This window comes from Podarcis gaigeae (assembly GCF_964106915.1).
Source record: "Podarcis gaigeae genome assembly, chromosome: 5".
In the NCBI taxonomy this organism is placed as follows: domain Eukaryota; kingdom Metazoa; phylum Chordata; class Lepidosauria; order Squamata; family Lacertidae; genus Podarcis; species Podarcis gaigeae.
The window spans coordinates 24,356,327-24,369,052 of record NC_139681.1 but is presented as its reverse complement, the minus strand read 5'-3'; the positions used below and the strand labels follow the sequence as shown (position 1 = coordinate 24,369,052).

The window sequence follows — 12,726 nt, the reverse complement described above, 5'->3', positions numbered from 1 at the left end:
ATAGAGGTAGGGGCGTTATGCCACCCCATGTGGAGTCTGACATTGAGAAACACAAATGAGGATAGTGCTTGCTTAATGGGAAACCTGAGTGAGGTAGATCTGCTCCTCAGGTCTAGAGGTCAGGGGTTGACTATGTGTGGCTGTGATGAAGAGAGCAAGCCAGTGTAATGTGTTGGTTAGACTGGCATGGTTTTGGCTAGGGACTGGTGATTAGCTAAGCAAACCTCAGGGTCAGGGTACATAAAGTTCCGGGTAATCTTCTATCTACGTAAAAAGGTAAAGGTAAAGGACCTCTGGATGGTTAAGTCCAGTCAAAGGTGACTATGACTAACTAGGCACCATGTGTCTTCAGTCTGGGACAGCAGCTCTTGGAGTATAGGGAAGGTTCTCCTCCTTGATTCAGTTACTAATGACATAGTACATGCAACTACAGGTAGGGATGGATGGATCAGTCCATTTTGGTTCCTCTCTCATTTTGCAAAGTTCAGTCTGAGCTTAGTTCTCCCCATTTCCAAATCAGTTAGCATTTTTTAAATATTTACTTTCTATCTCATCTTTTCTTGAAAGAGCTCAAGATAGTGTACATGGTTTTCTCCCTCCCCAATTCATCATCTCATCAATCTTGTAAAGTAGCCTAGACCCAAGATCACCTAGTGAGTTATAAAACTGAGTGGAGATTTGAACTCTGCTCTCCCAGGTCCTAATCTAACACACTAACTGCTATACTAATTGCATTTAAAAATGCATGCATTGTCTTGAGCATTTCACGTTTTTGCAAGTGATTTTGCTGAATATCTGCCTGTCTATAAGCAATTTCCCCTCCTGGACTGCATTTTTGGTGCATCGTTTTTGTAACCATTTTTGTGCACATGCCAAAATATGTTTTGTCATATGTAGTTTTCGGGTTGAAAAATTCAGAGAAGTGCAAATTTCAGAGGGTAGCTGCGTCCTGGTTCATGTTTGGGAAGCACATATAACCCTTGCATGTTGACCAGCCTTTGACATGAGAACTCACATGCACCAATAGCAACTTCTTACCTGCATAGGCTTATCATACCAACGATTGGCACCATTTTTACTGTAGCCTCCTCCATGCAGAAGTTGCAACGCCATGTTGGTATCTGTGGGTTCCTCCCCACTTGGACTATCAAGGCATACTAAGCAGATGCTTCGTTCGATCATATCAAGAGAGTCTCTGTTTGTAGAATCTGAGGAGAGAAACAATGGACTTGGTGCAATGAATTACCATTGGTTCTTCCTGCCAGGACATGCATCTTCTGCAGTGTGCCAAGGAGAGTTCCAAAATTGTATTTTGCTCTTTGAAAAATAAGCTTAAACTTTTACAAAGGGTGTGTGTTTGTATGTATGATATGATGAAGTATGAGCTTGGTAATGTAGGAATACTTTTTCACACAGCATATGGTTAAACTATGGAACTTGGGTGGTTTTAAAAGAGGATTGGACAAATTTGTGGAGATGAAGGGTACCAATGGTTTTGAGCCATGATGGCTCATCCTCCATGGTTTTCTTTTTTTCCCTGTGTCTCAGTTTTCTAATATTTCTTCATCTGTTTGCTTTTTTTTTTTAAAAAAAGTCATGAACGTTAGCCAGCATTTTACTGTGAATTTCTCCTAATATACAGTTCTCTATGCAATTTTGCTTCCCATACACACTTTTGGGCAAAACAATTCCCCCTACTATAATGTATTTTACTATACTGTGTTATTTTACTATAATGTGTTCTTTTCAGTAATATATGCATTTAAATGAACCCTTTACCCTAGTATATGCGTTTATTTATTTATTTTGCTCATTATTTGGCTGGAGGACTGCATTGCAAAATTCAGAAAAGTGCAAATGTCGAAGGATGGTTGTGTTTGAGTGGGTGCGGAGTTTCGTAAAGTGCAAATTAGGTACCGGAAGGTTTGCCTTTAGATGCAATTGATTCAAATTTCTTATCCATCTCTATTCTGTGCTATGCCATTTTAGGTTACAGGTGTAGACTCACCAGATTAAATGTTCTTCAATGCCAAAAATAAAAACTCTGCATGGGGGACGGGGATGGCACATCTGGCATGCCAACAGAAAAGCTTGGTTAGAATCCTCCTCTCTGACATCTAGTTTTGTATGTGTAAGATGTAATGGAGAAGCATTCTGTTGTGTGGTCCTTTCACCTGCAGTTTAAAGTGGCACAGCAGAGAAACAGTTTCGCCACCTTGTTTGCTGTTTAAGAGAAGCTGGTCACTGTCCCATCTAGAGACATGACGAGCAGAGAAGATGGGGTGAACAGGGTGAATGACAAGAGAGGCAATTTGGTTGCCCCTTGCTAACCTTCAACAAGGATTGTCCTGGCTTCAGCCCACTCTGTTCTTCCATCAGTTGTCAGGAGACCAATTGGAGGCAGCCTCTCTTCTTCATTCTCTGACATTTTGGCTATCTTCCGCAACTGAGTAAACAGATCCCCCTCACTGAGACGGCGAAAATTAATGACAACGTCCAAAACAAAAAACTGGAGAGGGGGGGGAGCAGTTAAAAGAAAGGGCAAAGTGGGAACACACAATTTTAGTAAAAATGATCATGCATGATTCAAAATGATTTTGAGCCAGGGTAAATAGCAGGATCCACTGACAAAGCTTTATCCCTTTCCTTCTCAACCTCCCCACATCAAAAAACCACACCTTGTTAATGGGAAGATAGTATGTCAAAGCGAAGACTACTCTGCATGGGTAAATGTCCTAGAATTTATCATTCCAGAATATAATAAGTAAAGACCATCATTCTAAAAATCTATCACTTTGTTCATTACTTGCTCTTCTGTCTTGTATCATTTTGGTCAATAGTACCCTATCCCCAGATTTTTCTTTTCAAACTAACGGTGCTGGTGATTATTGTAGTCTTTAATAGATAAACTACAGAAGTGAAATGTGATGGAGCTTAGTGGGACTTACTCCCAAGTAGAGATGGGAAGGCCTTGGGGGGGGGGACCATGGAAAAATAAAAAAAAACTCAGGTTCCCCCCCCCCGTTTTTTTCCAGGCCTTCCTATCTCTACTCCCAAGTAAGTATACTTAGGCTTGCAGCTTCATAGTGGCCAATTGTAGAAACCCACCCACAAAAAGAACTCAAGGGAGAGTTCATCTGTGGTTCATTTTTGGTGCTCAGAATGCAAACCAGCACCCCCTCCCCTTGCTTAACCAATTTCATAGCAAAATGAAGCGGGCTCAAGTTTTGAAAAAACTGCGTCCAATGAATATCCACACACCTGATTGTTACAAGCAACAATGATATGTTCTGGTTCGGGCATGATATTGCTTTTCTGGGCCACAAGGGTATCTTTGGTATGTCCTGGAAGACGATAGGAAGAAAAGAGTCCATAGTATTGCTTCATACAGAGAGGATGACCAGACAGCTGTCCACGAGCAAAATCAACAGGCACAGCATGGCTGGAGGGACAGAACGAGAGAGACAAAGCAAAAGAGACAAAAAGAGAGAGAAAGAAGTAGACAGAAAGGAAGAGAAATCTAATCTGTCCTTTGTCTGTTTACAATTAGGTTAGATACACAACACAAATAGAATCATACAACAATAAGATTACGGCAATGGGAAATAGATGGGCTCCCAGAGCAAAGCTGAAATTCATGATTCTTGACATGGCTTACGATGCAACTGTATTTGCATTCAGTGGGCGAGTGTTGAAAAAGCAAACGGTAATGTATGCAAAACATAAGGACAGAAGGACACATTCCTTTTCCACCTCGTCTCTGTTAACACACTCCACCTGAACTTCTAATCACACAGGTGAAAATATGTATGTGTTGTCATACACGAGGGTGTGGCCTCCTGCCCCCATGTATCTTGTGGGGAGAACGGGAAGGTCTGTCTGAGTCTTTGCATGGCAAGTCTACAAGTAGAGCGGCCACTGGAGCAGCCCAGCTGGAAAAAGAAATAACCAACGCAGTACAACTGTTTCTTAAGGATTGACATCTTGGAAAGACCAAGTTGCAACAAGCTCTCTCAAACAGGTGTTTTGTAAAATGCACATGGCCAGCCAGTGATCTGGACTGGTGGGGATTGATTAATTGGATGGATCTGAAGCAGCCACACCAGACACATTTATCATTGCAGAGAAGAAGCTCTCACAGTACATAAACCACCACAGGAATTATATGAGAAGCATGCTGCATACAGGAGGGTTGAGCTGATGCGCTTTTATTGAATTGGCAGCACGGCTGAGGTAACAAGCTTTGAATTGCACAAATGGACGCTCAACATTTATCAGACACATTCAGGAACCACAATAGAATGAAAAGCCACTCAGGATGCTATGCTGGGCCCATTTATTTATTATTAAGATTTATACTCCACACACACATTATCAAAGGAGACTTACAATATTAAAGTTAGGTTGCTAACCTGACAGAAGTTCGGTTCAGTTCGGTAATGTCTACACTCATCAGGGTGCCATTGGGGCAGACATCTAGCGTCTTGCTCAGTAGAATGAGCAGAGGGCCTCCACAAATGCATCAAGATTGGCTTACCACATTTGGAAGCAAGTGTTGTAATACACATTACCATCTTAAGCAGGAGGCCACCCGTAAGACCAGTAAGTGCAGACTCTAAAATTACATAACCGCACCATTGTCTCTGCACTAGGACTGGTTAGTGTGCATAGCATGGCTTCCTCTCCAATGAACTCTAGGATATGTAGTCTTTGGAGGGCCAGGCAGAAGTTGCTCAGATGCTCAGAAATGCACTGTGCACATGCATTCTTGCCTTTATACTTTTCATATATTCTAGGGCTGAGACCTGTCGTCAAAAAGATATTCCAGAGGTGACGCTAGACTTCACATTCTGGGACTGAGCTGTCTGGAGCCCAGCCGTCAAATGACTCCCGAGTTAGGACTTTCAGCACACTTCTGAAGTGATGACAAACTAGTTTTTAAAAACAGGTTTGCTCTGGTAGTGTACATGGAACCTTAAACTACTATCTGATGCAATCGGATCCTGCAGCTTTGTGAATGTGATTATGTTTATGCTCCCAGTCAAATCATTGATTCTGTTCACAAAAGCCAAGTTGCTTACGTGTCCAGCAGTGCTTTATAATCAAGAACTCCAGAAATGAGATTGGCAGCAAACCTGTAAAAATCAAAGACAGAAGGAGCAAGAATTCCCTGTGATGAAGATCGGGTGGCATTGTCTAAATATTCCAAAAATAGAACAGATACGATTGACCCTTTACCAGCTGGTAAACACCAGTTACTGGGCGTGTTTCAGATTTCCGATGTGGTGCCCTCAGACACCTATTGGACCCAAGACCCCTGTCCCCCACATTTTTTAAATGAGCTATTTTGTTTTATTGTGTGTAGGTGTGTTTGTGTGTATCTGTATCTACTTCTTGTCCATGCAGAGGTGGGGTAGAGAGCACAACTCTGAGACTCTGTGGCTCATTCCTGCTAGTATACAGGAATATGCCCATTGGTAAGTTCACAACTCTTGGTAAAAAGTTATCGGTATTTCTCTTTATATTGAGAAACATGCTGTCATTTGAGTCTCCACTGGCAGTATGAAATGGAACAGCAGGAACACAAATTCACCATCTCAATGAGGGCCAAACCAGAAGTGATGCAGCAGCCTTGCCAATAGATTTCCTTTATTCTTAAGTATGCCTCTGTTTGCTCCTTGCTTTATATGTGAATGAGGTGATGTGAACAGAAACCCATCTGCTCTCATCGCATTTAGTTTGTCCTCAGAAGCAGACCTCCAAAGAGCTTTGTCATTGAAATCAATACCCTGGTCAAATTTTGCCTAAGACCCAGACAACAGCCCTATCATTTCCTCCTGCCACAAGGTTCCCCCTGTTAGTTGATAGGCTTCCCATCTGCTCATGAGAGTTTCCTGTTTATGGGCTGTCTCCACCGGAGAGATGCAAAACACCTTTTTCTAGAAAACAACGGTCACAATGAAGCTGTTCAGTTTCATGAGAGGAAGTATGTGTTCATGCCAGCATTTAGAATAGGGTGTTGCTGTTGTTGTTTATCCAAGTCTGTGTCCATTGCCATTGCAGAACAGAGCAATTCTGATCGACAACTAGGCCAGAGGTGGACAAACTATGGTCCTCCAGATATGGTTTGACATTTTAACATAGCATTTGCACACAGTTCTAACAGCAAGGAGGAACCTGGCTACAGTTCAGCAGCCGTCTCATGTTCCAGCTGGCAAATTTAGCATAATGTGTAGTTAGGCCCTCAAAAACCATAGACCAGGGATGGACACAATGGTGCCCTCCATATCTTGTTGTATTCCAATTCCCATCAGCCCCAGTCAATATGGCCAATGATTAGTGATGATGGGTGCTGGAATCCAGTGGTATCTTGGGGGCATCACATTTGGCTATTCTGGAGTAGGCAATGCAGAGCTTGATAGATCAATGGTCTGTGCCCATACAAGGTATATTCCTGTATTATTCACCACCTTGCAGTATTAAGGCTGTAATACTATGCATATTTACATGTACTAGTATGAACCTCTGGGACTTTGCTTTGAGTCCATTTGGCGTGGAAGTTGGTGAATTACAAAATGGAACATCTCAACCCACACACTTTACTTTTAGTCTTCTTTCACATGTCTCATTCCCTAATGAGTTCTTTTTGATTGACCCATTTAGCGGAACACGTTTTCTCTCATCTTTTATTTCCCATCTTTTTACATATATATGGATAGCAAAGTGCTGATGTTTCGAAAACTGTGCCTAATCCAGAGATATGGATCTCTCAGGAGGCTGCATGCCATTGTGAGCACTGACAGGCCCAATCAAGAAATGATTGTAGTGTCATTCTTGCCAAGAATACTTGCCAAGAACCAGTTTGGAAGGGGACGAACTTATGTATTCCATCCCCTTTTCAACAGAAAAAGAAGCCTAGGTCTGCATTGTGAAAGCTGACGTCACTGTTTATGGGTTCACTTGATATATTTGTGTAACACAATATTTCATTTTTGTTCCCAGGTCTTGGGAACATATTCAAAAATATGTTGCACCAGTCTCTGAATACAAAGTAGGGTGTAGTGACAGTGGGTCACAGTGTACAATGTTACTCCAGCCTTGTGGATATTTTGAAACACTTGTGTCATCATAGCTAAATCAGTGGCTCATCCATTTGTCTAGGACTGGGCTCAAAAAGGGACCCCTGACCATTAGGTCAAGTCGTGACCGACTCTGGGGTTGCGGCACGCATCTTGCTTTATTGGCCGAGGGAGCCGGCGTACAGCTTCCGGGTCATGTGGCCAGCATGGCTAAGCCACTTCTGGCAAACCATAGCAGCATACGGAAACACCATTTACCTTTCCACCGGAGCGGTACCTATTTATCTACTTGCACTTTGACGTGCCTTCGAACTGCTAGGTTGGCAGGAGCTGGGACCGAGCAACGGGAGCTCACCCCGTCGTGGGGATTTGAACCGCTGACCTTTTGATCGGCAAGTGCTAGGCTCTGTGGTTTAACCCACAGTGCCACCCACATGCTAGGACTGGGCTCATAGTGCTCATAAAATGCTGCAGATCATTTGTGAAAAATGTCAGCCTTTCAAACGGATCTGACTTCTCAGCATTGGACTAGGCATTGTTTACACAAGGCTTTGAAATCTGAATAACTTTCCTGGATATCTTTCGTTTTACACTCCCACTACACCCCCACCCTCTGTTCCACCGAGGCTTTAAACTGAACACAAGAGCCCTTTCCTTCGTGACATCGACATCTCAGATCAGGTGACATGCTTTGCTTTGCTGCAGTTCAGTGAGTTGTAACTATCACAAAGCAGAAGCTGATCTCTCATTGGGCAGGATCTCCTTGAAGATACTTTCCCTGCAACAAACTATGTCATAAAGCAAAAACAGAAGCTTCACATACAGTCTGTTTTCTAGAAATGTTGTCATTTTGTGTTCACATACAGTAGCAAACACACTGAATATATTTTCCTTGAAAAACGTGACCCGTGGCCTCTGGTTTCCACATGACAAGACACAGAAGCTTCCTCTTCCAACTAAGCCACAGACTTTGATCCACATCAACCCTGTTAGGCAGAAGTACCGTACTTGCATTGAAACCCATTTTTAAATTCTCAAAAGGTTTTTACAGCCATGTTGTAATATTAAAGAAAAATTGTCATTATATCAATGACATCTACAACATTTTGTAAATACCTTGATATCTTACAAATCAACACCAGTAATGAATGAACACAGTCCATTTTATAAGAGAAGTATTAATGCTTTTTCCTTTGCATGCCCAGACCACAAAGGCTGGTTTAAAGATGGTACTATTTGGCCACAATAGTAGATGGAGGAATGGTTCCCTCCCCTCCATGTAATCTACAGATACCTTACCTCAGTTGGTCATTCACATCTTGGAACTGTTGCCGAGCAAAGATAACTGCTGGGCTGGAATTGACTGGAAGGGCCAACCGGTTGTTAAGATACATGTCATCCAGCCAGTAGTTTAAAACCTGCAAGAAGGGGGGGAAATGGTTGTAGATGACTACATATTGAGCAATACAGGGCATGCCTACTGTGCTTATTAGTGTGCTTAAATCTGAATCTAGGCATCTGCTGGAATAAAATTCCTTGGAGACTTTTGTTCATTGCTGTAGGAACAGACGCTGAAAGAAAAAAAAAGTCCTTCCCCCACATTCCCTGGAGTCCTAAGGAAGAAGAGCAAAAGCCAAATTCTGTATTAGAATCTCTCGGGTTTATGATCAGCCACTGGAATTTTACCCTTAACTGTTGCAACCTTTTTAAGGTGGAGAAGAAAAACTGGCCTGCTACTATGGTAGAGCTTATGATTTCTATAGTTAACCATGGTTTTGCTTTGATTTTTATAGTTAACAATGGATTTTGTTTTGTTTTTTTACTCTTGGCTATCATGTACTATATTGTCACCACTGAAAAGTATCATAATATAAGCTTGGACTTCCAATCCTTCTTCCTATATATGTTTTTTTTTAATAGCACATCTTCATTGCTATTTGTGTCTTTTAGTCTTGAATAATGAAATCATTGTTTTTGCATTGCCAGCTCTTTAGGACTGTTTCAGCGAGGGGAATAGGGAGGACGTGAAACAAGAATTTTAGGACAACTTCCACCTGCACAGCTCTAATTCATACTAAGATAGTGAAGTTCTTCTTCTTCCATCTTTAAAAATTGTATTTACTCAATGGGACACATTTCTCTTTGACCTTTTCTCTCTTGAAATTCATGGCTCCTTTGTTCTGCTTTCTCTCAGGCCTCTGCCTCCTCTGGTCATTGCTTTGTAGGCCAGTGTCTATCTTGTTCTCCTTCATTCAACCATCTGACCTCTGTCCTTTTACCCCACTCATCTTCTGGGTTCTCATCCTCCTTGTTTTTCTTGTTACCACCAGCATCTTTGCCCTTCCTGCCAGCAATATATGACACCTTGAATTTCTTTCATATATATATGAAACATATATTAAGTTTTACGATTAAAGTTTACATTCAAATATGAGTTAACATCACAAAGATGTTTCATTGCATCTTATATTCTCCTCCATTTTTCTTTTTAAAAACTCAGTTATATCCTTAGTTCTTGTTACATTACAAGTGTTGTTACAATCCTGCTAATGTTTTTAATTGTTTACAGTGCCCTCCAAGATAAATTATAAATTTTCCCCATTCCTTATTAAAGTTTTTATCTTCCTGGTTTCTGATTTTCCCAGTCATTTTTGCCAATTCGGCGTAATCCATCAAGTTGGTCAACCATTCTTCTTTGGTAGGAATTTTATCTTCCTTCCATCTCTGGGCACCTTGCGTTTCTTGGCCCTATGGGACCCCACCCATACTAATTTCGGTCTCACTGTGTGTCAGCTTTTTTTGGTAGCTGAAATATTTCAAAGCCTACCATGCCATCAGAGCACTTGAACCAATTCCAGAGGGGAGGTGATGTGGGAGAGAGGCTGTAACACAAGCAAGCAACATGGATTTTTAGATTATTCTACATATTCTATCTGATGAAGATATCTGGAACAAAGTAGCATTGGGCTTACCCAGTTCTCAACTTTTTCTCGTCTTTCTAGCAGTTTTTGCTGAAGGACCTCTCCTGGGCCTCCCGGAGCTTCAAATCTATCCACCATGGCCTTAGTCTTCTTATATTGGTCTTCCGACACCAAATGTTTCATGCAGTGAAGATACATGTGCAATGTTTGTTGCAGTGGTGGGACTGGAAGTTTGGGCAGCACCTATTTAAAAAGATATTGATTGATTGATCAGACCCTGGATAGCTCCTTAAAATTTTGTTACAACTATCAGTTACACGTGTTGGAGATCTGTAAGATTCCATATGGAACAGGATTAATGTCTTTGTTGTCATTGCACCAAAGGAAGGAATTTGGCCAGGGCATCATCTTCCATTATGGTGTTGCAGTGAGTGACTCAAGGAGTGAGTGAGTGAAATCCCTCCTCTTATGCAAATTTCAAAGATGCAGGAATCTGATCTCATGACAAACCTATCTGGTACATGCATATCTTTTGCCTCTGGGGTATAACCCCTACCCTCTCAAATAGTTAAATGCAGAATTTGTAACAATTTGAATTGCAAAAAGCAATGCAACCGTTTCTGTCTCCGAAATCTGCTACAGTACCTCAAGCTGTATGCATTAATGATGTACTGAACAGGACAGAGATTTTGTTTATTTTAAAAAATGGTATCTTATCAATATTCTCTGAAAGAAATAGAACAGAACAAGAAATGGTCTAAGTGCAAATGAAATGACAAGCCTTCCACCAAGTCGGGGCCAGTACTGAAAAGGCCCTGGCCCTGGTTGGGACCAATCTAACCACCTTGCGGCTTGGGACCTCCAAAGTGTTGTTATTTGTGGACTTTAAGGTCCTCTGCGAGGCATACCAGGAGAGGCGGTCCCATAGGTATGAAGGTCCTGGGCCACACAGGGCTTTAAATCTCAAAACCAGCACCTTAAACCTGACCCTGTACTCCACCGGGAGCCAGTGCAGCTGGTAAAGCACTGGATGAATGTGATCCCGTGGCAAGGACCCTGTAAGGAGCCTCACCGTGACATTCTGCACCCGCTGGAGTTTCTGGGTCAGTTTCAAGGGCAGGCCTGCGTAGAGCGAGTAACGAGAATGAAGCCTGGAGGTGACCGTTGCATGGATCACAGTGGCTAGATCAGGGCGGAAATGAAGTGAAGCCACATTGCTCAAAAGCATCATTCTGAGTCACTCACTTTGCCAACATTGTATTAGACATAAAGTTTGTCAGTAAGGGCTATGAACCAGCTGTGAGTATACTAGTATTGCAAAGAGAGGATGATTTCTATCTAGAAATCACCATTCTGGCTACTACCAGGAGAAAGATTTTTGGATCTTTATGAAATACCCTGGGGCCTTCAAAATTGACAACAGAACCCAAAAGGAGATTTTGAAACCAATTGGTCTGCTTTTCCCCAGGATGTGATCAAACACCAGTCTTCTGACTTTCCTATAAGAGCAGTGTCACTGTATGTGAATTAGTGAGCTCCAACCTAATATTTATTTAAAATGAAATGGGTTAACAGATTTATTAAACCTTCTTAATTGTCAGGGAAGTGCCATCGGAGCTAGAGGCGGAGGGAAGGCTCCAGAGGGATGCCGGAGAGGGTCCCAGTAGGGAGAGAGGCAGCCCATTTGCTGGGGAAGGAAATCAGCGTAACACCAGTGGAGATGGGGGAATCGAAGAGGAGGCTCCAGGACTCTTCACCGGAGACCAGCGGGGAGAGCACGGGTACTCCGCTGCCCACACCCTCCCTGCGCAGAAGGGAGTAGGAGGAGACTTGGCGTCAAAGAACTTCTTTGCTGGAAGAAGTTCAAGAAACGCCCACTGATGGATTCTGCCAGCGACTGAGACAGCCACGAAGTGAAGGGCTGTCCAGACAGAAAGGGTTCAACCAGGTAACCTAGCCAGGAGTGGCGGCAACTTACGCACGAGCAACCCCTAGAACCATTACATTAATTGACACTCATTTTTTTGATACATTCCACCCTGGCATCCCTCACTGCAACCTGGCATGTTATATCTTTCATTGTCACCTTTTGTGTATTTTCCAAGTGTTCAATTGTCATGAAAAATGACAAGGCCACATCGACCACTTTCACAAACACCCAGCCCCTTGTTCAACATCCCATTCTGATGTTATTTTCCAGAGACAGTCGCTCACCATCTCATCTTGGCTGCAAGCTTCTTTCTCTTTCTTCTTTGTGGCTTTCTCTAGGATTGGCATCTTTGCGTTGCGTTTGGTCCTTTTGATGGAGAGCTAAAATCGAAGACACTTGCAGGTGATTGCAGAGTCGTACACCTTAGGTCTAGAAATAAAAATAATTGGGAGTGTGTGGGGAAGGAGACAGAAACAAATCATCGATTGAACAGGGATTCAGGAAAGTCTGCGGCATTATGTTCATGTGTAAACTCGCAGCTATTACAGGAATGCACATGGGGGAAGAAAATGGGATTTGTAGTTTTCGGAAATAAAAACATTTTTGTAGATGCGATGCACACTGAAATCTCAGAGAATACTGCATATGGCTTTTCTTGTTTCTTTTCATCCATTTCCGTCACCACCATTATTATTACTGCTAATACAGGCGCCCATTTTCTAAGTAGTGAGCTCCTCAGGGGTGCATCATTCCTCAAGTTCTGTTTCTTTTGAGTGTCATCTCTAGAGGGTTGTGG

General features: G+C 42.3%; 1 protein-coding gene across 1 annotated transcript in view; it reads right to left on the bottom strand.

Moving 5' to 3' along the window:
• Positions 1 to 12,726, bottom strand: part of CHAT (choline O-acetyltransferase) — a 50,635-nt gene that overhangs the window by 26,998 nt on the left and 10,911 nt on the right. The window contains exons 2-8 of the mRNA XM_083740032.1: positions 12,215 to 12,359; positions 10,052 to 10,243; positions 8,379 to 8,497; positions 5,082 to 5,135; positions 3,262 to 3,442; positions 2,332 to 2,509; positions 1,039 to 1,208 (exon numbers count right to left, since the gene is read on the bottom strand). Coding sequence (XP_083596158.1) covers positions 1,039 to 1,208; positions 2,332 to 2,509; positions 3,262 to 3,442; positions 5,082 to 5,135; positions 8,379 to 8,497; positions 10,052 to 10,243; positions 12,215 to 12,277 — 957 coding nt within the window. The 5' untranslated portion in view covers positions 12,278 to 12,359. The remainder of the gene's footprint in view (positions 1 to 1,038; positions 1,209 to 2,331; positions 2,510 to 3,261; positions 3,443 to 5,081; positions 5,136 to 8,378; positions 8,498 to 10,051; positions 10,244 to 12,214; positions 12,360 to 12,726) is intronic.